Consider the following 24,269-nt stretch of genomic DNA (forward strand, 5'->3'; position numbering starts at 1 on the left):
CGTTGCAGTGACAAGTGTGAATGGGTCCTATTTATAAAATAGGAACCATTCACTGTCTGCTTCGCAATGAGTGGAGAACATACGAAAAAAATGTACGTTCTCTGCTCCAGTGGGAACACAGCCTAAGCCAGAGACTCTGGAGTCTGGACAAACACACAGATCAGATATTTCGGACAAAAATCTGACAAGATTAGTTGCATGCTTATTTCTGGTGTGGGATTCAGACACTAGCCAGAATGATCAGCAGGACTGCTATTGTTTAACAGTAAATAAATATGGCATCCTCCTTATCCTTTTCACTTCAGATTCCCTTTAAAAGTAAATAAATATGAAAGCCTCCTTATTCAGATTCCTTTTAAAAAAAAAAAAAATCGCATTTTTCAGTTTTCAATGGCACAAAAGTAACAAAAACATTTCCATTGTTGTATCACATAAACTAAAGTCTGGTGTCAATCAACATACTCCGATTCCCTTTAAAAGTTAGTAAGTAAATATGGCAGCCTCCTTATACTTCTCCCTTCTGATGTAAATAAATATGGCAGCCTATTTATCCTTCTCATTTCAGATGTCCTGTAATGTGCTGGAAGTTGTGCTGCCTCCAGAAGCAGTGGCTGCAGAGGAAATCCATGTAGTGTTTGCCTTTGGCAGGCCTCCCCCTGCTGTCAGCTTAGAAGACACACACGCTGCTCCGGCAGCCAGTCAGACAGCTCGCGCTCTCTCCACTGACAGCCAGACGGCCCCGCCCCTCCTCCCCGGCCATGTGCTGCCTCTGTTGACATTCGCCAGCTGGCCACGTTGTACTGACTCTCTCTCCCGCGATTGGTCGGCCTTGCCGGCAAATTCTCGCCGAGGGGCGTGGCCTCTCGCACCAGCTGCAATCTAGCGGGAAATTTGAACGCGTGACGGCTGACAGAAAAGAGCGGGTTCACCCGGCGTCCCCCCCCGCTCTGCGCGAACAAAGGGGGGCGAGGTGGGCGCTGTGAGTTGCGGAGCCCGCTGTATCTCCGTCCCCCCCTGCTCTATAGCAGCCCGATGAGCGGGGAGGGGAGAGAGGCGCCCTGTGCAGACGCGCGAGAGTACAGGAAGCCGCCTGATCACATCAGCAGGACGAGGCAGACATATTCTGGGATGTTGCAGCCACGTCACTCATACATTTCATATACATAGCTTGTCCCCCGTGCTATATGCGTATAATATGCATGCAATGCCATGCAGAGAGTGGCTGATAGCAAACCCTATAGATGAGCAGCAGCTGCACCGTGCTACCTTTGTCTGCTGCACTCCTCCATGCCCGCCCGTGGGGGGGTGAGAAAGGCACGTGGCCACGCAATCACGTGCAATTATTAGATTACCATATGGTATGGAGGCTTACAAATACTTTTGAGTTTTATTATTTGTGACAGTTTTCTTAGAGATTTTCTGGCTTCCTGTTATCACAGGAAGTAGTTGATGTCCTCTGGCTCCATTAGGGACAGACACAGTTATACATAAAATGTTCTTGTAATTATGACCCTATGAAATTTGTTATCCTTTAAAGAAGGGATCACACTTGTGTCTGTGGCAAACACAGACGATTTTTCACAAGCGTCTTGCTGCCACGGTTATGTGCAGCAAATCGCTGCACATCTGCGATTGAACGCAGGCATTTTTGTTTCAGTGAATTTTGTTATCACATGCGTTGTGCAAAAAAGTTGTACAGGTTGTATCTGTTTTTAAATGCTATACAGAATTGCAGATGGCTCCTGAGAACGCAGCAGGACCGCAAACAAAACATTTTTTCGCATTGTGGCAAAGGCCTGCGATTTCAACAAGCATGACCCCTGCCTCATTGGATGTGTATTCTCCTGTCACATGATCAGAAATCAATTTTTATTTCAGCGGTTAAGCAATTGGATGCAGTAGTAAATAACGGCAATTGCAATGTCATGTCGTGTGGATGGCCGATTGATTAGAGTGGCAGAAGTAAGAAACTTGCTGGAAGTAAAAATCAGCGTTTTCATACACGTGTGCATTTGGCGATTGCCCAAAAGGTTGGCCAGGAATCTGTATGTACAGTGGAATCCCTTTGGGACCAGGAATAAACCAGACATTGGCTACAATATAAACGCCGGGTCTGATGAAAATCTTGACTGAGGAGGCCTGTTCTCGGCTGATGTTTGATTGGTACACTAGCTTTGTTGTGCATTGAAAAGGACAAAGCTAGTGGCTGTAAATTATATCAGACCAGATTCTAACATGGAGCAGGACAACATAGCACATAAACAATCTGGTGGCTATTGATCTAATGGTGCATGTTGGCTGTTGAACACTGTCTCTGTCATATTGGTGCGTACATGTATTATCGCCGCCCATCATTTTGAGGCGAGGTAAGCCGAATGACGGTTAACTCTGCTGCTGTATAAATTCCAGGTGGTGTTAATTACTATTCCCTCTCCAAGCCGTTGCAACTCTGAAAAGTAATTTGGGGTCTGGCAACTGGATAACAAGCATTTGGGTATTTTGGCTGTTTGCTTTGTACTGGGTGCTGTTGGAAGACTTTCGCTTCTACTCACCTCTCCATAGGACAGTACTTAAAGCTCAAACTAAACCTCCACATACTTTACCTGCTCTTACGTGTTGTTGCCTAAAATGATCACAAACTATTTCAGCCTGCAAGAAAATGGTGTGTGGGTCTCTCAAAGTACAGAACAGCAGTCTCCTGCAGCAGATGGGAGGTTTGGCTAGCGAGTTACAGCGGAGGCTCATGTTGGGTACATTAGGATGCTGGAAGCATGCACAAGGTCTTGGTATACTACTAGGCCACAGCCTAGCCTCAAGTGAGTGAAACCCTTCAGTTCATGAGGTGTAACAGAAACTAGGCCACAGCATATAAATGAATGGCTCCCGGCTTACAGGTTCAGGAGTACCTATAGTTGCTGGAAGGCCAAGGCACCGAACTCATTGGCGGTGTACATAGCCGAACATACTCTTTATCATATATATCGTACCTGCACAGGCTTGACTAGTTGCCCAACCCCACTTTTTCAGTGATATTGGGCAATCAATGTTATCAGGTGCTAGCTTACATTGCTCAATTGCAGTCAGGGCAACATAGGAAAACCTCCCCTGATTGCTACTGTCATTCCAGTCATGAGGCACCCCTTGTCTTCAACACCACAACCTCTTTCATAGACGCAACAGGGGTGTTTGACCAGAGTGTCCCTGCTAAAGCACAGCTGCGTGGATAGTCCGATCATATCTAAATATCTGCGCTAGTATGTTTGTGGGCAGCTTGTGCCAGTATAGCCAGAGTATCAGCTCAGCAGGTAATCAATAAAAACTGATCTACTGTACTGTGTAATAGGGTTTTACATAATGTTGCCAGTTGAGTGGTTGCACTAGTGGAATTACTTCAACAAATTCTCTGAGCAGTGACTGTAAGCTCAGAGGATCAAGCCTGCTGCTTGAGCATGGGAACTCACATTTACATTACAATCCTGTGAATCTATAAAATGGCTGCCACTGTTTCTACTGAAAACAAATGGTGTTCTCCTGGGAACTGTCTGCCTTTGAAGGAAAATTCAATTAGCTATTTAGATTGTGTTACAATTAGATTCTCACCTCTACATACCAGTATGTACATAGGGAAGCTTTTGAATATTAGTAGCACTAGCTTAAAATGGCTCTAATGCATGCAACACACACAATGCAATTTCCAGTCCGATCGACGTGTGATCGGACATGAAGTTGTACTGTGTATACTTGTACAACCTGCTCCTGACCGATAAAGGAATCAATTTTCTGATAACTTTGCAAAAATTGATCACTTTCTTGTTTCGGAAACAGGACATTTTGGAAATAATCACCCGATACTCGTCGATTGGACGGGAAATTGCATTGTGTGTTCCTAGCATTAGGTTATGTTTACAGTTGTGTTACGACATAAAGACCACAATGTGGAACGTTGTACTGTAACGTGACATCCACAGCGTGACGCGGTTTAACAATCTGCGGCATCCGAACACACTGCATGCAGTGCCTTACTGCAGAATGCCTGCGTTGATGTGAAGCATGCTTTTCATTGGCTGTATAAGTTTCAGCGCGCAGATAATGTGCGTTGCCACTTTTACAGGGAATGCAATGCCCACTGTGAGCATAACTTGATTTCTGATGCCATTGAAAAGTTGAGATCTGAAATGTGCCCTGACCTATGCATCTACTCTGAATAGTAGCACTGAATGTTTATATATGTATGCATGTAATATGTTTATATATGTATGCATGCACACATACAGTATAATATATCAAACACCCCAAAACACTTTCTCAGGTTGGTGCTGCTGGCTCTCTCCTCATCCCTCCCCCACCACATAACACCTGTGAGCCTTGTTGTTGCTGCTGTGTGTAGGAATACAGTAGTAGGTGAGCTCCTATTGATATGCACCCCCTCCCCCAGCCTAGCCCGGCAGTGGGGGGGCAACCTGTGTAGTGGGAGCTGGGCCAGGGGGCGGGGCGCATGCGCAGTCCCTCCCCAGTCCCATAAAAGGGGCTTGGCGCCGGCGGATCAGCTGTACTCTGCCTATAGCTGTTGCTGCAGGAGGTGCTGCTTCTCCCCGGTGAGTGTTTAGCGCTGGCGGGACATTGAATTGCTGGGATGACTAGTTCCCAGGCTCTGGCCCCGCTCCTTCCCTGGACCTCCATGCCCTGCCCGGAGACTGATCTGCAGCTACGTGGCCGGGACAGGATCTGTGGAGGATGGATAGGGGATCTGTGTGGATTTTAGCGGGTGTCCGGTGTATCTCCCGCCCGATTCCGCACACCGAGGTTGGGGGAAGTGCTGGGTCTCCCCTGCACGATCACAGTCTATATACATGCATCTATATGTATATATTTCATATGGATTTCCTATGGGGGGGAAGGGGCTGTGTGCTGCACTCCTGGCAGGGAATGGGTTAAGCCTCTGCAGATTGCCCCCCATTACTGATGATAGGTGGGGGGGGGGGGGGGGGGCAGTGCAGATGGGACCTGGGGGGTCGCCGGATGGGGCTATTGATTCTGGCGCCTGATGCAGATCTCATATTGATTATGTTTTTTGGAGGGAGCTCTCTCTCTGCTGCTTGGCTAGGTGTTGCGCCTCTGGCGGTGAGAGGGTTAATAGGCATGGGGGGAGGGGGGTCGTCTTGCAGCTGCACCCCAGTATTGTCCTGGGGGTACAGGGTACACTATAGGTATATGGGGTGAGGGTTATTCTATTGATCCTTGCTGCAAATTTCATTTGATTTTTTTTCTTTTCTGAAATTTTTTTTTTTTTTGGGGGGGGGGGGGGGGGGGGGGTGGATTGTTGAGGTTCAGAAGGGGGTTAAGGCTAGTGGGCCCTTTAGCTTTCTTTTGGGCCCCTGTATTTTTGGCGGGGTACAGCTACATTGGTAGTGTGGGGGTGCTCTGGAGCTCTGCAGCTGTACAGTATGGAGGGGGCAGTGAGAGGGTTAATGGGCAGAGTGAGGGGTTGTCTTGCAGCTGCACCCCAGTATTGTGCTTTTGGGTTCAGGGTACAATATATAGTTTATGGGGTGAGGGTTACTCTATGGATCCTGGCTGCAAATTTCATTGATTACTTTAATTTTTTCTTACTTTATTTTGTGGGTGTATCAAGGAGGATCACTGAGGATCAGAAGGGGTTAATAAGCACCTTATTTTTTCATTTGCCCCCCCCCCCCCCCCCCTGTATTGGTGGGGTACAGCCACATTGGTGTGGTGGTGTTCGAGGGTGCTGAGTGGAGATCTGATGCTGCTGGATGGTAATGGGGGGGTGACATTAAGGGGGTTCCTGACACCCCAGATTGGCATGAGGGACCCCAGGCTTGAGGTACAGGAGTGTGATGTGGGGGAGGGGGGCACAGATTGTACATAGGAGGAAGTGAATAGTTTGCAGCAGTGGAGGGGTTAATAAGCACCCCTATAGTGAGATCAGTAAGTGACCCCCTGGTGCTGGCCTGGCTTGGGGGTGAGAGGCCTCCCGTACTGAGTGATCGGAGTGGGGGTCTGTGTGATCGGTGGGGGGGTTGTCTGTGTGATCGGTGGGGGGGGGGGGACTGGCCTGATCACCGCCAGGAAGTGTGAGCAGAGAGATGTGGCGGGTAATCGCCATCTGCCAGGTTTCGGGTGTAGGTGCCGCGGGTGACCCGCCCCCACTCTCCGGCTCTGGAGGGAAGGAGGGCGGCCGCCGGTTCGGGCGGTTTCTCTAATTTGGCGCGGAACGTCCCCTGTGTGGCCCGGGCCTCTGTGTGACCATCGCGGGTGCGAGGAGGGGACCCCCAATCCCCCGACCCTAAAACCTGCAGCCTGCTGGGTAATGGCGGGAGGGGCCGATTGGGGTTCCGTATTGTGCTGCCACCACTCTGTACCCCGATTATACTGTAATGCCTCAGTGTGCCCTGCTCTGTACCCCGATTATACTGTAATGCCTCTGTGTACCCAGCTTTACCCTGTGTGCCCTGCTCTGTATCCCAATTATACTACAATGGCCTCAGTGTGCCCTGCATTACCCTGTAGTGGCTCAGTGTGCCCTGCATTACCCTGTAGTGGCTCAGTGTGCCCTGCATTACCCTGTAGTGGCTCAGTGTGCCCTGCATTACCCTGTAGTGGCTCAGTGTGCCCTGCATTACCCTGTAGTGGCTCAGTGTGCCCTGCATTACCCTGTAGTGGCTCAGTGTGCCCTGCATTACCCTGTAGTGGCTCAGTGTGCCCTGCATTACCCTGTAGTGGCTCAGTGTGCCCTGCATTACCCTGTAGTGGCTCAGTGTGCCCTGCATTACCCTGTAGTGGCTCAGTGTGCCCTGCATTACCCTGTAGTGGCTCAGTGTGCCCTGCATTACCCTGTAGTGGCTCAGTGTGCCCTGCATTACCCTGTAGTGGCTCAGTGTGCCCTGCATTACCCTGTAGTGGCTCAGTGTGCCCTGCATTACCCTGTAGTGGCTCAGTGTGCCCTGCATTACCCTGTAGTGGCTCAGTGTGCCCTGCATTACCCTGTAGTGGCTCAGTGTGCCCTGCATTACCCTGTAGTGGCTCAGTGTGCCCTGCATTACCCTGTAGTGGCTCAGTGTGCCCTGCATTACCCTGTAGTGGCTCAGTGTGCCCTGCATTACCCTGTAGTGGCTCAGTGTGCCCTGCATTACCCTGTAGTGGCTCAGTGTGCCCTGCATTACCCTGTAGTGGCTCAGTGTGCCCTGCATTACCCTGTAGTGGCTCAGTGTGCCCTGCATTACCCTGTAGTGGCTCAGTGTGCCCTGCATTACCCTGTAGTGGCTCAGTGTGCCCTGCATTACCCTGTAGTGGCTCAGTGTGCCCTGCATTACCCTGTAGTGGCTCAGTGTGCCCTGCATTACCCTGTAGTGGCTCAGTGTGCCCTGCATTACCCTGTAGTGGCTCAGTGTGCCCTGCATTACCCTGTAGTGGCTCAGTGTGCCCTGCATTACCCTGTAGTGGCTCAGTGTGCCCTGCATTACCCTGTAGTGGCTCAGTGTGCCCTGCATTACCCTGTAGTGGCTCAGTGTGCCCTGCATTACCCTGTAGTGGCTCAGTGTGCCCTGCATTACCCTGTAGTGGCTCAGTGTGCCCTGCATTACCCTGTAGTGGCTCAGTGTGCCCTGCATTACCCTGTAGTGGCTCAGTGTGCCCTGCATTACCCTGTAGTGGCTCAGTGTGCCCTGCATTACCCTGTAGTGGCTCAGTGTGCCCTGCATTACCCTGTAGTGGCTCAGTGTGCCCTGCATTACCCTGTAGTGGCTCAGTGTGCCCTGCATTACCCTGTAGTGGCTCAGTGTGCCCTGCATTACCCTGTAGTGGCTCAGTGTGCCCTGCATTACCCTGTAGTGGCTCAGTGTGCCCTGCATTACCCTGTAGTGGCTCAGTGTGCCCTGCATTACCCTGTAGTGGCTCAGTGTGCCCTGCATTACCCTGTAGTGGCTCAGTGTGCCCTGCATTACCCTGTAGTGCCTCAGTGTGCCCTGCATTACCCTGTAGTGCCTCAGTGTGCCCTGTAGTGCCTCAGTGTGCCCTGTAGTGCCTCAGTGTGCCCTGTAGTGCCTCAGTGTGCCCTGTAGTGCCTCAGTGTGCCCTGTAGTGCCTCAGTGTGCCCTGTAGTGCCTCAGTGTGCCCTGTAGTGCCTCAGTGTGCCCCGTGGTGCCTCAGTGTGCCCTGCTTTACCCAATGTGCCCTGCACCCCATTTATACTGTAATACCTCAGTATACTCTGCTTTACCCAGTAATGCCTGTACCCTGCTTCACCCTGTAATTCAGTGTGTCTCTCTATCCAGCTTTGTACTGTTCCCCAGTGTGTTCTGTACTGTTTTGCTTCAGGAAGCCCAACTCTGTGCCCTGCCACATTCTTTGCTGGGTACCATATGCTGGCTATGCTGTAGCCAATAGGGCCAGTTAGTTTACTGCCAGGATCCACTGCATCCCGTATTAAGATGAATGGAAGCATTCGTCTAACTGCCTGTATCCGCCAAGCTCCTTGGCCGGTGGCACTTTCCAAAATGCTGCATCTAGCAGTGTTTGTCGCAGTTTTGTATCCCCCAAGGGATTCAAGATATGCCAACATGAGACCATGCCAAACTCATTTCTGCCCGCTAGCAGAGATGCATGTGAGTGGCTGAAACTCGCCGGTCGTGTGAACTCACCCGCGCCCCCTGCAGCTGCAAGGAGAAATGGAGCAGATAGCGATTGGCTTACTAGGGAGAACTGCATTTGTAGCTACTTCACATTGGGGCATCGCAGCATAATGGCTGCTTTGCAACGTGGCATGTCATTGCCTCTGTGATCTTCACAGTGCAGCGCGTGTGCTGCGGTATACTGCATGCATACTGCAAAACGCACCTAGTAACAGTGAAGCATACTTGTTTTCATTGAGGCAAGGCTTTTGAACTGTATAGATTTTTTAGGAAGTAAACCTGTGATGAAGTCAGCATAAGGGTTTATACTTATCTGAGGCTTCCTCCAGTCCCCTGTAGCTCGCAGCCTCCCTAAGTGTGCGTCCGCTCACATCCAGTAGTTGTGGATGACTGCAGAGCCATGGCCACGCACCTCCTTGGTAGAGCCTCCCATGGCCGAGAACGTTCTGCGCAGTTAGTTGAGGGTGCAGGCACAGAGCGCAACCAACAAGGTGTGCAGCCATGGATGGCAGTGTATGCACGGTTGTCCCGACTGGCTCAGATAGGGGCTATACCGGCGCTTACTGTGGGGGGGAATGGGACCAGATGGACACAGAGGGAGCCAAGGGACTACAGGGGGCTGGAGGAATCCCCAGAGCAATATAAATCTTGGTGCGGTCCTTGTCACAGGTTCTCTGTAAGCGTGTTTATATTTTATATTAAATTTATCATTATTTTTTCTTTTTCAGATCATTTGTCACTTTTGAATAATGTCAAGAAGGAGGTAAGATTTTACTTTTTATTTCCCAACAATGTTTTTACTGGCCGGAAAATGTTTTGACTGTTTCAGTTAGCAAGTATAGACTCACCCGAATTTGGGTGCGATTCCATTCAGGTGCCGTTTCAGGGCCCAATGCTGTGCAGATGTCACTAGGGTCCAGATTAGGGACACTTCCTGTTGCTGTGGAGGAGGGCCAATGGCATGGCACAAGACACACATGGGGCTAGTGGGAGAACAATGCCCTCAGCCTGTGTTTGGCTGAGATGTTTTGCCAGTCTGATCACTGGCAGACTCTACAAGAGGGACCAGGGACCACCGTAGTCCTGATATATTATATATACATTTTTAGTATTCTATAAAATCTGTTATTTTATTTCTGTCATTTTCCACCAACGGAATATCTCTGAGGCCTGGAACCCACTACAAAGAGCAAAACGCTATCACGACTGCTAGCGATTTGTGGTAGCGGTTCGCAAGCGATTTTTGGTAGCGATTTCCCTGCTTCTATACAATTCATTAGAATGGAAACGCTCCGAAAATGCTGCATGCTCTGCGGTTTTTTTTTTTTTACATCCCCCCCCCCCCCCCCCCCCCTAATCGCAATCGCTCTAGTGGAATCAGTCCCATCCATTTACATTGGCAGAGCATTTGGGGAAAGCGCTCCTTAGTCCATAATGCTCTAGTAGGTTCCAGGCCTCATAGATATTTCGCAGTCAGTGGTATTTAGAACATTTTGGTAAATAGTGTCTTCTATTATTTATGTGCTTATTTCACTTTTGCAGTGGACGTCTTCAAGCTAAAAATGGAAACTCCGATGCAGAAGCCGCCTGTCCTTCGACTGTCCCCCGAGTGTCTACGATTGCTTGTGTTGCTGCGGTCGCTGTAAGAAAGCGAAAATCTGAGGTAAGCTACTGCTTGTATATCTCTGCTATTCTTCCTGACAGCTGGAGCTGTGTAGAATGTCATAGGAACTACTGCTGGATGCAGGATCCAGGACTTGGATCCCTCCGGTGACAGGTCCCAGGCCAAGTGCTGTACAGACAAACTCCTCTATCAGGGGAGGAAGGACAACAGTGTGGCGCACGACGTAGTGGCTTCTGGTGGGCGGGGTGAGGAGGGGAAACTCACTTAAGATGGTTGGGCGTCCAATCTGATTGTGGGCAAGTTTGTGTACACATGTTGGCTTCTCTGCAGAGTCCATGGTCCTTTTGTGTATCTAGCTTTAGAAAGATGAGAAATCATAGTGCAGCTGTCTTTATTGGTGAATTTAAGTCATTCATTTACTTAGGCCAACAACAAACTAGCAGAAATTGATGGTTAATCCAGACTGCACCATTGCTGATTAGCTTCTAAATAAGTCAACTGGGGGAGTTAAAATTACCAGTAAGAAGTAGTGGTGTGTTTACTTAGCAAAGTATACAAACAACTTGTCAACCTGCCCTCTCGCTTAATCTTGTGACACTGTTTTTTCAGGAGCAGAAGCCTGCCGGAGTATCCCAGCGTGAAGCTAAGAAACAAAAGTATGAAATTCAGGTAAGTTGATGCTTGCCTGCACCAGCATCCGTTATTTCATACATCAGGTATTTGGGGACCTCTTGCTGGGTAGATATGGCAGCGGGTTGGGTGGTAGTGTTTGTTTTGGTGTTGTAGACGGCTGTTTATTACAAGGAACACCTGTAAGTAGAAAAAAAGAGGGGGGTACTTACCTTGGGAGGGGGAAGCCTCTGGATCCTAATGAGGCTTCCCTCGTCCTCCTGTGCAGCACGGATCCAGCGCTGGGACCCCAGACAGCAGCAGACTGCAATATTTACCTTTGCGCCGGCACGGTATCCTTTTCTCCCTGTTGAGGCAGAAATGGCAGAGTCTGATCGGGTCTGCTCTACTTCACGGGGGTGCAATCGGGCTTGGTTATTTTCGACAGACCCCTGGGGGGGAGGGGGGGGCAGATGGTATTGTGCCTGTGCTGGATCTCAAAGGTAAATATCCAGCGTGCTGCAGGCGCTACTGCATATGTGTGCATCTTGTAGAGGGAAGTCTCACTAGAATCCAGAGGCTTCTCCCTACCGAGGTGATTAACCCATAGTGGCCTTTTATTTCCATACAGATTCTCTTTAAAGGAAATGGGGCAATTTTACCACAATGACGTTTACCTACCCGGGGCTTCCTCCAGCCCCTTGAAGCTTATGTGTCCCTCACCGCAGCTACGATCCAGGCCAATCTCCCGGTGTCCCCTCTGTAGCAGTCTCTGACCCGGTGAGCTCTGCGTATGCACGGCTGTACTCGCGTAGCTGGGAGCTTTGTGTGCAGCACTTCTACGTGAGCAGTGCGGGCTCGCGCATGTGCAGAGGCCGGCGGCTGTTACGGAGGGGAGACCGGCCTGGATCAGAGCGGCGGTGAGGGATACCTAGCCTTTCAGGGGCTGGAGTAAGCCCCAGGTGAGTAGATCTCATATTTCCTTAAAGAATCTGATGAGGTGGACCTTATTGGCGTATAAAGCTATGTGGTGGTGGGTCTTATTGGGGTAGTTTTTCTAGCTGTGATATTCTTTTCTTTGTCACTGATGGCTTATGTTGTGTTCTGCAGGGTTGCTGGTCGCAGATAACAGCCGGGGTGGTCACGCCATGCGTTCTTATTGAAACACCGGATAAGGAGTCTCCCGTTTCTCCAAATGTCTCAAGATTCACGCATTACAGATTTCAGAACCTTTTTATAAACGTCTCTCCATTACCGGAGATTAGGTGGGTAGTTACAGCAAAGCATACCTTGCAATTATTAGGCTTTACATCCTGGTTACCTTTAACTGAAGGGTTTGGGTGGGTGGGGTGATGTGGCTTGACCTTATCTGCTCTTTTAAAACCAGTTATAAACTGCGTTTAAATCTTCACGGCAGCTCCCATCCTCCTGTTAAATTACTAAAATTGTTCATACACAGTGCTGCTAAAAGGTACATTTTATGATCTGTACAATAAAATTCAACATAAAACAGTTGTATGGGCCTTTGCATTGTTTCTGTTCTAGAACTTTTTCTGTTCCAAAAATCCATCTTGTTTAGAAGCTGTAGGATGCTGAGCTTTTCAGGTTGTTCGTGGCCCAATTTTTATAGAAATAATTCTCTGCAATCGAAGTAATCTGTTCTCCACATTAAGACTTTTCTGGCTTAAATAAAATAAAAAATAACTGTCGCTCTACCCGCCATGGCTACATTTTTTTTTTTTTTTTTTTTTTTCATACACTTTTTAATGAATTGTGTAAAGCAGATCAGATTGGCGTTGAAGAGATGACTGACAGATTGGAACTGATCAGGTCTGCTTTTAAGAGACCTCTTGTATGGATACCTGCAAGTATGTCTTAAGCCATAGGTTTATAGATTTCCACCTAATGTTCAAAAATGATCGAAATTTTTCTTTTCTTAGGGCCCGTTTCCACTCTCGCGGAAACGGCCGCGAATCCGCAGAGTTTCCCCGCAGGCAAATCGCGCGGGGAAACTCTGCCATAGGGGACAACGGCGCCGCCGGCCGAATCGCTTGCAGTAGCGATTCGGCCGGAAACCCCCACAGAATTCGCGGCGGAGGCTGCGATTCCCATAGCCGTGCATGGCACGGCTGATGGGAATCGCCTGCGATCCCGCCCACCCGCTCAGTGCCGGCGTGCGTCTACGAGACGCACGCCGCACTAGTGGAAACGAGCCCTTAAAAAAGATTCCCTACCACACACTGCACATCAATTTCCCATAGATTCCAGCAGGTAATCCATTTGAAAATTGATCAAAAACAGATTTGATATTTTGGGGAATCTATTCCCAGCAGATGAATCTAATTAAATGAGAACAAATGTTGTGTATGGCCACCTTTAGAACATCATGTTAGTATTTTATCTGATGCCACGTATGGAATTCTTCAGGTTGCTTTTTTTTCCCTAACAGTATTTTGCTCTTCCTCTTTGCAGCTGGGGTAACGCTAAGGACGTTTGGATGAAACTTCTTGCGAAAGAGAACAAATATGTCCATTCCAGTAAAATGCTAGTGCGACATGCCTTATTAACCTCTGATATGCGCTCAATACTGTTGGATTGGCTAATGGAGGTAAGGGTTTGTGCAGGATCTGTGTCTGTATAATGGGGTTAGTATTGTTTCTCAAGCAAATGACTAGAGGGAAATATTGGTTGCGGTGAGAGTTGATTGTCCTTTTTTCTCTGGATGAAAGATCCTGTAGTGGGAGAGATGGAGAGGTTGCCATATTTCTTGGCTGTTCTACTGATCCCCTCAGCTGCAGTAGTGTTTAAATTGCGCACCTGACATAAGCGTGTGGCTAATATGGCCAGCCTTTAACCACAGCATCTTTATGTTCATATTCGTTATGGGTGAGTGGCTGAAAGCATTAAACATGGGGATCAGCAGGAGAGCCTGGAAACGGGCATCTAAAACTCTCACAACTACTCACTGCTGCCTGGTAACTGCTCGTTGCTGCCTGGTAACTGCTTGCTCAAGTCTGTGGGAAAGAGGCCTTAGTTTGGCAGGAAGGTTTGAACGGGTGGTTCGAACTATGCTGCACACATGTAAACGGTCAGTTCATGCAAAAGACCCAAGAGCTTTTTGTAGTCTATTTCCCATGCTGGCGCTGTTCGCATGAGGGTTAAGAAATATCTAACTCTCTCTCACACACACCGTTGGCAGCAGAACATATCTGCTCGGATGGATTTGAGACAATCCTTTTGTCGCTATCGTTGGAGGTCTACACATTTTATAATTTGCAGATTGATCATTTTCTGAAGATTTGTATCTCGCATTGTGTATGTGACTTTAGTCTCGCTTGTCCTTCCTCTTGGAGTTCTGGTTTAAAATGCCCTCTACTTGTCATGTCACTGTTTTTAGCATGTTTGGATTCTGCGCACGTTCCATGATGGTCTCTGCTTTTTTCAGGTGTCTGAAGTCTATTCTCTGCACAGAGAGACCACGTATCTTGCTCAGGACTTTTTTGACCGATTCATGCTGAAACAAACGAATACGATCACTAAAGGCATGCTGCAGCTCATCGGTGTCTCGTGCCTCTTCATTGCTTCTAAAATAGAGGTAAGAGCCAATTCCAGTCCACGTCCTTGCTGTATTCGCTATGGCAAGCCTTGGGTTTCCTGGCTGTATTGTTGTGGAAGCAAAGCTTTCTGGTGTAGCCAGTGGGGTCATGTAAACAGTACCGTTATGCTAGGTACACACCATACAATTTTCTGTTAGATTTACCTGCCAGGTAATTTCCAACCTGTTGCAAATTATCTAACCATCTATCTGCCTAGCAATTAGGCATTGTTCTACTCAGCAGGAGATAACCAGAAGACAATGCACCAGAGATAATGACCAGTCTCTCTACCAGTACGTTACAGAAAATCGTAAAGTGCGTACACACGCACTACAGCAGCCAACGACTGGTCCGTCGGCACCTCCTGCTGGGCGGGTTTTCAGCAGACCGTAGTGCGTGTGTATGCACTGTCGGTGGACTGATAAGGCTGTTCCTGAATGATCCGCTGGGCGGATCGTTCAGGAACAGCCTTATCAGTCCGCCGACAGTTCGTACACGCACTAGTCTGCTGAAAACCCGCCCAGCGGGAGGTGCCGACAGACCCGTCGTTGGCTGCTGTAGTGCGTGTGTACTAGGCATTACTGAAGGAAAGATAATTAGATCTCTTGCAGTGTTTTGCTGAAACTACTCCCCGCCCCCCCACCCCACGTTTTGCTGCATACAGAAAATGCATGTGGAATCGTATCATAATGCTGCACTTTACAAAGGCATATGTGAGTTCACTTGGGTTGAAAAAAAAATACAACTTGCTCTACCCATGTGTTTTTTGCATTGAAATAATGGCTTCTGTAAAAAAATAAATGCAAGTTAAAATGCACTATTGTGTGGGAAAACGCTTGCAGGGAATGGTCTGTGATTCCTGCAGATGCAAGTGTGATCCCTCCCTAGGTTCAGCATTAGAAGCCTTGCAAGGAATTGAATGGAGCATGTCTTCTCGTCTGATGGGCCCCAAGCTTCGTTTTTTGCACAAAATGAATCTTAACTTTCTCCTCCCTTTCCAGGAAATCTATCCTCCGAAGCTCCACGAATTTGCCTATGTGACAGACGGCGCTTGCAATGAAGACGAGATTATGACCATGGAGCTGGTTGTGTTAAAGGTACGTTGCCGTTGAATTGATGATTTGGGGCGGCTGGGAATGGTTACTTGTGTTTGTGACTTACAATTTTTTGTTTTCCTTTTGTTACAGGCGCTGAATTGGGAGCTGAGCCCCGTGACTGCTATAGCGTGGCTAAACCTTTACCTACAGGTGTCATCCCTCAAGGAGGCTCCAAAGCTGCTGTTACCTCAATACTCTCAGGAACAATTCATACAGATAGCACAGGTAATGCAAGTTCTGTGTGTGTTACAAGAGAATCCCACTTTGCTGGACTGCTGTATACATCTGTCTCACTTCCTGGAAATGGCAGTGTGTCTCTGGCCCAGTGCTGCTGCTGGTTTAGGCGATAGTTTGATGAGCACAATATGTTCTGCAGATTAGACTGTGACTGTATTTCTTCTTCATTATTGCAGCTTCTGGATTTATGCGTGCTTCATATAACCGCATTGGATTTTGGGTACCGGATCCTGGCTGCCTCGGCTCTCTTTCATTATACCTCTATGGAAGTAGTAGCCAAATGTACAGGTAAGACTTCCTGTTAGTTTTAAGCACACTTGAAGTAAGAGGGATTGGGAGGCTGCAGTATATTTCCTTTTAAAACCATACTGGTTGCCTGGCAGCCCTGCTGATCTCTTTGGCTGCAGTGGTTTCTGAATTGCACGCCTGAAACGCGTGTGTGGCTGATCTAGTTACATTTTTTGCAAACACTGGATCTGCATGCTTGTTCAGGGTTTATGGCTTAGAGTATTAGAAGTAGTTAATGTTTAACGTGGACCTGAACTCTTGCACAGGACATAAGGCGAACCTAGAGAAATCCACCCTGTATGTATTTAGAAAGTTTAGCCTGTCTAGTTCCTCCTGATCTGTGCCTAATCACAAGTGTAATTTGACCTCTCAGCTATGTCTGCTCAGGAATCTCCTCTGCCACACAGAGCAGCTAATTTGTAAACACAGGATGTTAACCCTATGTCTGCTTCCATGAAAGCAGGAAGTAGAGACACTGCAGATTTATTGCAGGATTAAAGAACCCGACCCAAAGCTCTGGTTCATAAACCCATACTTGCCGAAGGAGAGGAAGGTTTCCCACACTGTCTTCCGCTGCTGCCCAAAACACTCCAGCTGAATGGAGCCATGTGAGCTTCTCCGACTTACTGCTCCTAGCATTGGAGTGTGGCCCTGATGAGATTACCGGCAAGCACTCGTCAGTAATCTTTGGAAATAAGGCAGTGGGAAGCCTCCTATACGATTTTGTAGACCTGTCAGCCTCCAAATCCATCTCACTTTAGGTTCCTTTTTTTTTTTTTTTTTTTTTTTTTAAGCCTCAGCCTAATGTGGTGGTCTTACCCGCATGCTAGTTTTTATACTACAGATTCATTGCCAGTGTGTTTTTGTCGGACTATGAATTTACTTATTTTTTTTTTAGTGACCTCTTTAGCATAATTTCCATTTTTTTTTTATTTACTAATGTCAGGACTGAACTGGGAGGACATTGCAAAATGCGTCCGCTGGATGGTTCCTTTTGTGAGAGTGGTTCAAGCAAACCCACCTGTGAAGCTGAAGATCTTTAAGAAGGTTGCAAAGGATGACCTTCACAACATCCAGACGCATACCAACTACCTGGATATGCTGGTACGTGTAGAGATGCCGCGCTCGGTCATAGCCTATGCCGACTCTCATGGCAACGTCGGTGCTGCCCCGCCACTCCCTCTGCAGTGCAACACCGTAACCTCTAGTGGTGATCTAGAGCCTTGAATGTGACCCTCTGGCCAAAGCGACAGCCTGTAGTTCTGCTGCTACTTTCCAACTGTTCTTCAGATGCAGTAAAAGGGCCTTATAGAGGGTGGACTTGGACACGCACATGCAGATGGGCTATGTTAGTTCATGAATTGTATAGTTTTTGCCCTCTGTGAGGGGTAAGGGGAATGAAGCTCTGTTGACCAGTGAAAAAAAAATGGCATGATATAGAGTTTCCCCCAACACTTTTGTTTTTGTCTTTTATCTGACTCCCTGTCCGTCCCCATCTCCCATTCCCCCCCCCCCCCCCCCCGGTTTTTTTTTCTTTTTTCCTTCACCTAGACTGGGAAGAGTAATCCACATTTTCTTATCCCAGTTGGGGAAAATAATCCCAGTTGGGGAAAATAAACATCTTAAAGGGTTGCTTTGCCTAAATTCTGTTTATTCTACAAACTGACACTTTTGTCTATTATAATAACCTGTTCCGCCCCTGCTAACAGCTCTTAATAAAGTTCTAAATGGCTGGAGCAGAAGGACAAGCGGCTAAAATTCTTGCAGGAAATGGTTATCCTGAACCTGCAGCCTGCGTATCTTCCATTGTGAAGGGGCAGGCATGTCTGTAGGGGTGCAAGCTGTTCTTGCACTGGGGGGGGGTTCTACAGCTGGTTGGAATGGTGTGTGTGTGTGTGTGTGTGTGTGTGTGTGTGTGTGTGTGTGTGTGTGTGTGTGTGTGTGTGTGTGTGTGTGTGTGTGTGTGTGTGTGTGTGTGTGTGTGTGTGTGTGTGTGTGTGTGTGTGTGTGTGTGTGTGTGTGTGTGTGTTTTAATAAAGGTATTTACACCCACATGTGGTATAAGTTGTGCTGGTAAAAAGCAATGGGAAATGTAAAGGGCAAGTTTTTAAGTGACTCTAATAAACAGGCCTTAACGCTCTAGCAGTATTGACGGTTATACACTTCAATACAAAAGATATTGTGAACAGTTGGCATGTATACACATCATTACTCTCCTGCACTGTATACCAGACCCTTGGTTGACACATTTTGGCAAGTTACAGGAAAAAAAGGTTATGAAAATTAATTGGATCACTTTGCACAGAAATCCTGGGGAAATTGAACGCCAGGGAGGTTAAAGCTGTTCAGCGTAGACTGTAATGGTTTTCATATTGAATCAAATACAGGTTTACGCTTCCCTAACAATTGCCATTGTTTTAAATTGTGAAGACTGTTAAAAAAAAATTGCCACGTAGAAGATTGTACAAGCATTCTACAGACCTCAGACGATCAGTTTAGTGGCTTCTGTCTGGTCAGTTGTCCCTGGACTGATGCTGTTCCAAGTTGTGTGCTTTTTATTTCTTTCTACACAATGATTTATAGGAATAAACAGTAGTTAAGCTGTAATGAGAAGTCTGGTAGCTTGACACGAGCGACAAATGTCCTACGAAGCAACTTTGATTAGTTGTACTGAACAGGCCATGCATTGTAAAGTCTTTTACAGACATTGGTGGGGAAAAGTCTGACACCGACACTCAGGCTCTTTGCGCAAGCGATCTTCCCTTGTGTAGCTAAATACACCCTTGTTACAGTGACACTCTTTGCTGAGACTTAAGCAGTGCTTCTCAGCGCTGCACTACATATTGGCAGTAACTGCACATATTCTTTCATCCTGTGTACCTTGATATATTACTGTAATGAAATGCTCACACTCCATAGGGATTGGGCAGTTTAGAGCTTGCTTTGTGCATGCGTACAAATAAGCAGTGGTAATGCTCTGTGCAGCTGACTGCCTTTGCAGGAAGAGGAAATATGTGGGTTGTCCATACTGATATCTGCAGCACAATACAGTACAATGCTAGACCAGAAAAGAGATGCACAACTTTGCCCTACATTCAGGTTTTTTTTACGAATTCCTAGCTGGCTGTAAACTTGAATTGGAACGTTATACTTTGTAATCTGTACAGTGCTACGGTGAATGTTGTCACTATTGCATTAAATAAAAAAATTTTTTTATCAAATAATTGGTATTAACCTAAAACAATAAACAGCATTGATTAAGTTTTAGAAAAAGTAGCTTAATTCAGTTACCATTATCCACAAACCTTTCTATAAGTAATACAGCTGCTATGAATACTGAGTGGGATTGCAGGTTTTATGGCGTAATTTTTATTTTTTGGGACAATTCTTGCCCGGGGAATGAGACTCGCATGGCGATCCTGGCAGGAATGCTGCATGCAGCACATTGGAGACTTGTGCAAATAGCAGACGCTGTCGTGTGAATGGTCCCATAGGAATACCTTGTTACAGCTCCCCAGTGTGAACCAGCTCTGACTGCATGCAGATTGTGGAGTATATCTGTCTAGATTGGCAAGATCATTGTTCAGATCCCACCAGACCTTCATATGAATGAGTAGATTGTCTAATGAATGTAGTATCTGCTGGTATAAAGTAAAGCATTCTGATGACTGAATTTTGTTCTCTCCCTTTTAGGATGACGTGAATGTGACGCCTGAAACAGTGTTGCTGGAAGAACAGTCTCCATCCGTGTCTGTTGCTGGCATTTTAACTCCTCCCAAGAGTACCGAAAAGACTCATATTTTATGATGCGGTTTCCATGGAGATGTTTTACTTGGTGTGATGTCACGGAGTTCTCTCCGGATCTCCTGTTGCCGGAGCTGGAGGGATGTACTTGATGCTGTAACGTGTTCTTTTGTTCAGCCCAACACCTTTCTGCCCCATCCTGGTTCTCTTGCACTCCTGCCTTGGTGCTCTTGTATGTAACTGACTAACTTATTTATTGCCCCTCCCCTCAGTCCTGTGGGGACCTGGATCTCTAGACTTTGCACAGGCAGCTTGCAGATCTACAAAAGTTATTTTTCTATGACTAGAACAGCTTTTATGGATATAATTTTTACTGCTTTACTTGGCTGGTTTGGCCATTCAGTATTCTTCCTCCTAAGGAGACTTGTAATATATGGAAATGTAATTTGTGAGTGTATGTATACATGTGGAATGCTTGCCTTAACGTACATCTATCGTCAGGGCAACATGGAGACTGCTACTGCCGGTACCTAACGTAGTACTTGTTTTACTGGCTGTAGGTGCTTATCATAAGTCGCATGCCCAGAACACGAGGGCAGAGGGAACATTTTTAAGTCTGATGTGAATTAGAAAGGATTGCAGCTTTTTTTATGTGTGAAATCTCTAACTGATCCCAACATTGAGGGAAGTTCTGTCAGAAAACAGAGACCAGTGCCTATAAATGTTGTGTAAGAAGTGCTTTAAATGGGTCAGATCTTACCAGTGCCTTTTGGATGTCTTTTTGTGAGTGTGTGGATCAGCCATGACCATGTGACAGAGCAGCAAGAATAGATGCTACGACTCCATTTCCCAGCATTGCAGCAGAACATGCATCTACATGAGGATGCAGACTAGTAGTTCATGGCAACTGAAAGACCACACTCTGCTATAGGAAGCTATGTGGTCTTGAGGCTATACTGCCAGATGCACAGCAGTACAGTGGGGTTTTGAACGGGAAAAGTTCAGTCTCAAAAGTGCAGTGGTATTTCTAATTAACAATCAACATGATTGTTCTGAGAATTTTTTGTTTAATTTGGTTAGTGACGATTGCTAAAATTGAATGAATTGAATAGTGTATGGCTAGCTTACTCAACTTCCAGAACCAAACAGGTCCACTTTTCAGCCACAATCTTGCGCAGAGATATAGATTAGGGCCGGTTGCCACGGAAGGATGATGGTCGTGACACTCACCGCTGAAGTGTGGACAACCATCTGTATGGTGGTTTGTGCTACATTAGGGGGAATTCTCCAATGCAAATCTGCTGCATTTTACTACAAATGAAAACAAAGCAACCCTATTAGAAAGCTGCCACTAGAAGATCCCTGACCCCCGCCTCCCCCCCCCCCTCCCCCTTTATCTGTGTCCACCGTCCTTGGGAGATCTCCAGAAACTGCCTATGTAATCAGATCACTTCCTGGCTGTGGGCAGATAAATCCGCCTTTACAAAGCAATGCCTGACCTTGCAAGGCCTGGACATTTCAGGGGTGGAACACTTCATCTAGCTATCTGCACACAACTCTGAGGGGGAGGGAGTGTCAGGAGTGGTAACTGCCATTGTGTGCGCCTGTATTTAGCATAGGCTGAACCTTGCAGGAAAGGTAGATTTAGAGCTGCAATGGCCGATCTGCTTAATATTTTGCTGGGATGTTTTCTGGCTGTGATGATTGGTGGAACAAGTATAAGAGTGTGATAGCCAGCTAGATAGCTGGTCAGTTGTGCTAGGTACACACTATGCAATTTCCCATCGGATCAAATCGATAATTTCTAAAATGTTCCATCTGCTCCTGATAAGGATTGTTTTTTTTTTTTTTGTGCAGCACTGATCTGAAAAATCAATCCCGTTATCGATTTGGGAGCCGACTGGACATGTGGGAAATTACTGATTCAATCTGTCAATCGAATGGGAAATTGCATCTTGTGTACCTAGTATTAGCTTATAAGGATTCTGGCTTTGGCCCGATTTAGACTATACAATTTGCATCAGTCAAAACTATCAGGAAGTGAATTCCATTAGCCTAATTACAAACTGCATGCAAGCCAGAAATGGCATTTCATAGGCTAGCTCTAACTTATTACACTGTTATCTTTACTTCTCCTGCACTGAATATGCAGATCTGCATACGGCTTCCAGGACCAGAACCTTTCACACTAGCAAATTTGTTGTAAAGTTGTTGGCAGCCTCCATAGTGCTCAGTCCCGGCGTGTCTTCTCTTCTGCCAGGTGAAGGTAGTTGGCAGTGTTTGCTCATACAGATTACTAGGGACTCCAGTAGTGGCTGGCGGTTGGGGAAACATGCAGGTACTGGACATCTAAAACTGGATCTGGGCAGCATTTGTTTATTTATGGTATCAGTACCGCTTACTGGGTTAAGGTAACCCTCCTAACATCTATCTGGGAAATGGACTGTATCCCAGCATGCAGCCTTGCCATTACTCCCAGAATGCAGTGTCTTGTATGTTTCATCACTGCTGTTAGAATCAGTTCACTTGTATACCTCTGGTTGGTTGTTTTACCCTTTTTATAACGCAGGTTTCTTTGTTGGTGTTAATGTCACCTGTACTTTAATAGGTTGGTAGTGCCTTTTAACTCAGAACTTCCAAAGACATTATCTTTAGCCCCTAAGAATGTTTTCTAGTCAAAAATGACTGAGAACTTGTACAGATGCAAGTGTCCAGTCACCGTTGCCTTATTCTGAGGAAGGAGGATATAGTTTATATGCCCCTCCCCTGTAGCTCTTCACTGATCTCTGCACTGATTGTTTCCAATGAGATCTCTGGGCAGCAGCTATTTCTCACACTTTCTAGCCCCACCCCTTAACCCCATCATTACAAGTTTCAGATCAGCTACTGAAGATGTAATATAGTCCTGTATATTTTATACAGTGAGTACTATCAGGGGTTGGATGTCAATCTTTAATTTGGAAATGAAACTACTGTATGAACGGTCGTGGGATGCTTAATTGACAAACCTCTGCCAGATTTTTATTGGTGTCTGCAGTGATGTCTCCTCTCTTCCTGCCTTTTGTGACACTGTCACAGAGAACGGGTCTGATTTGAAATGTCTCCATTGGGTACAGATGGCAATAAGACACTTGGTAATGTAGGAAGGTTTACAGCCTTGGTGGTGTTTTATTGCTATGCCCATGTTGAGACCTGGTTACTGAAAACAGGAAGTGAACATTAGGGACATACACCGCAATAAATCCTGATCTATTGTATAGCCCATAGGGCTGGCTCCTTGTCGCAGTTCATGCATGCATGTCTTAGTGAGGCTGTTTTGCCTATCTTAACAAAGCCTGCTGTGCACTTAGGATGGATGCTAGTCTAGCTTTGGGGATCCAGCAGGAAACCTCATAGGGAACAGTTCTCCAATCACAGCATCTTCTACAGCACAAAGTGTTCCGACTGGCCAGATAGGTTGTAGTAAACTATGCTTACTATCTGAAACCTAATGGTTTGAGAAGAGGGCTGTCTGCCCAATCATTAGCGGAATTTCTGCTGGGTCCCCTAAACTAGACTAGTGCCCTAAGACGCTTGGGCAAGAGGTATATTTTTATTTTCTTGGGATATGAAGTGACTTTCTCTTGAAAGTCGAAACGTCCAACATCCCAAAACAAAGGCTGGCTTGAGTATGAAATGCCTTTTGTAAGTATTACTTTGTCACACTTGGTGCTTTTCTTACGTACTGTGAAAGCTCATTGCAGTGTGTTCTGAAATGTGAAGCTGCTCATTCTGTTTTATAGTTATTTCTATTTTGTATTGGACAGGTAACCTATAGACTCTGCTTGTACTGTACAGGGTGGTACTTGAGGCTATTCAACACTTGTATTCCATTTTTTTACACCACTGTTTGTTTTATAAAGAAAAACAATTTGTACATTTTTGTAAAGTTTGAATTGTATATTATCTCAGCATGAAATGTTTTACAAAATGTAAATATGTAAAAAATAAACCAGTTAATATTTACACTGTTACTAATTTATGTACATGGGAAGGGGGTGGGGCTTGTGGGGGATTTAGAAATAGAGCTTGGCCATTGCTTGTAGAAAGGTCTTCTTCCGCCTCTGTGCAGCCAGCTGCAGCACCTCCTCTGGGTTACTGGTGTTCAGTTCTGGTTGGCCAATGGCTTTAATCTGGATGGAAGAAGAGATCTGTGCATTATTACCAAAAAGGCAAGATAAATCACAAAATCTTTATTTGATCAGAAAGATCTATTACCTGCCAATACACTGCAGTTCGATTTCAGCATGGAATCTAAAGGTGGCCACTAATGGTCCAATTTCTAGCGAAAAATTGTTCGAGTGATCAAATTCTGATCGGAAGAAAAATCGCTCACTACACCATCGGCAAACCAATCTTTGCTTCCTATCAACCAATCAAAAAA

General features: G+C 46.5%; 2 protein-coding genes across 8 annotated transcripts in view; one reads left to right on the plus strand and one right to left on the minus strand.

Moving 5' to 3' along the window:
• Positions 1-888: 888 nt before the first annotated feature.
• Positions 889-23,851, plus strand: CCNE2 (cyclin E2). Of its 7 annotated transcripts, none has more exons than XM_068237684.1 (12): positions 889-970; positions 9,380-9,414; positions 10,194-10,314; positions 10,885-10,944; positions 11,995-12,149; positions 13,357-13,492; positions 14,330-14,479; positions 15,482-15,577; positions 15,668-15,802; positions 15,991-16,102; positions 17,049-17,206; positions 19,796-23,851. In XM_068237684.1, exons 2-12 carry the CDS (start codon positions 9,401-9,403, stop codon positions 19,907-19,909), a joined length of 1,251 nt encoding a protein of 416 aa, XP_068093785.1. In that variant the 5' UTR covers positions 889-970; positions 9,380-9,400; the 3' UTR covers positions 19,910-23,851. The 7 variants fall into 7 exon arrangements, with proteins under 7 accessions (XP_068093785.1, XP_068093786.1, XP_068093787.1 ...); XM_068237685.1 differs by having other exon boundaries at positions 915-979; XM_068237686.1 differs by lacking the exon at positions 889-970 and adding an exon at positions 998-2,816.
• Positions 23,757-24,269, minus strand: part of INTS8 (integrator complex subunit 8) — a 70,393-nt gene continuing 69,880 nt past the window's right edge. The window contains exon 28 of the mRNA XM_068237681.1: positions 23,757-24,018. Coding sequence (XP_068093782.1) covers positions 23,902-24,018 — 117 coding nt within the window. The 3' untranslated portion in view covers positions 23,757-23,901. The remainder of the gene's footprint in view (positions 24,019-24,269) is intronic.

The sequence above is a fragment of the Hyperolius riggenbachi genome, chromosome 5 (assembly GCF_040937935.1).
Source record: "Hyperolius riggenbachi isolate aHypRig1 chromosome 5, aHypRig1.pri, whole genome shotgun sequence".
Lineage (NCBI taxonomy): Eukaryota > Metazoa > Chordata > Amphibia > Anura > Hyperoliidae > Hyperolius > Hyperolius riggenbachi.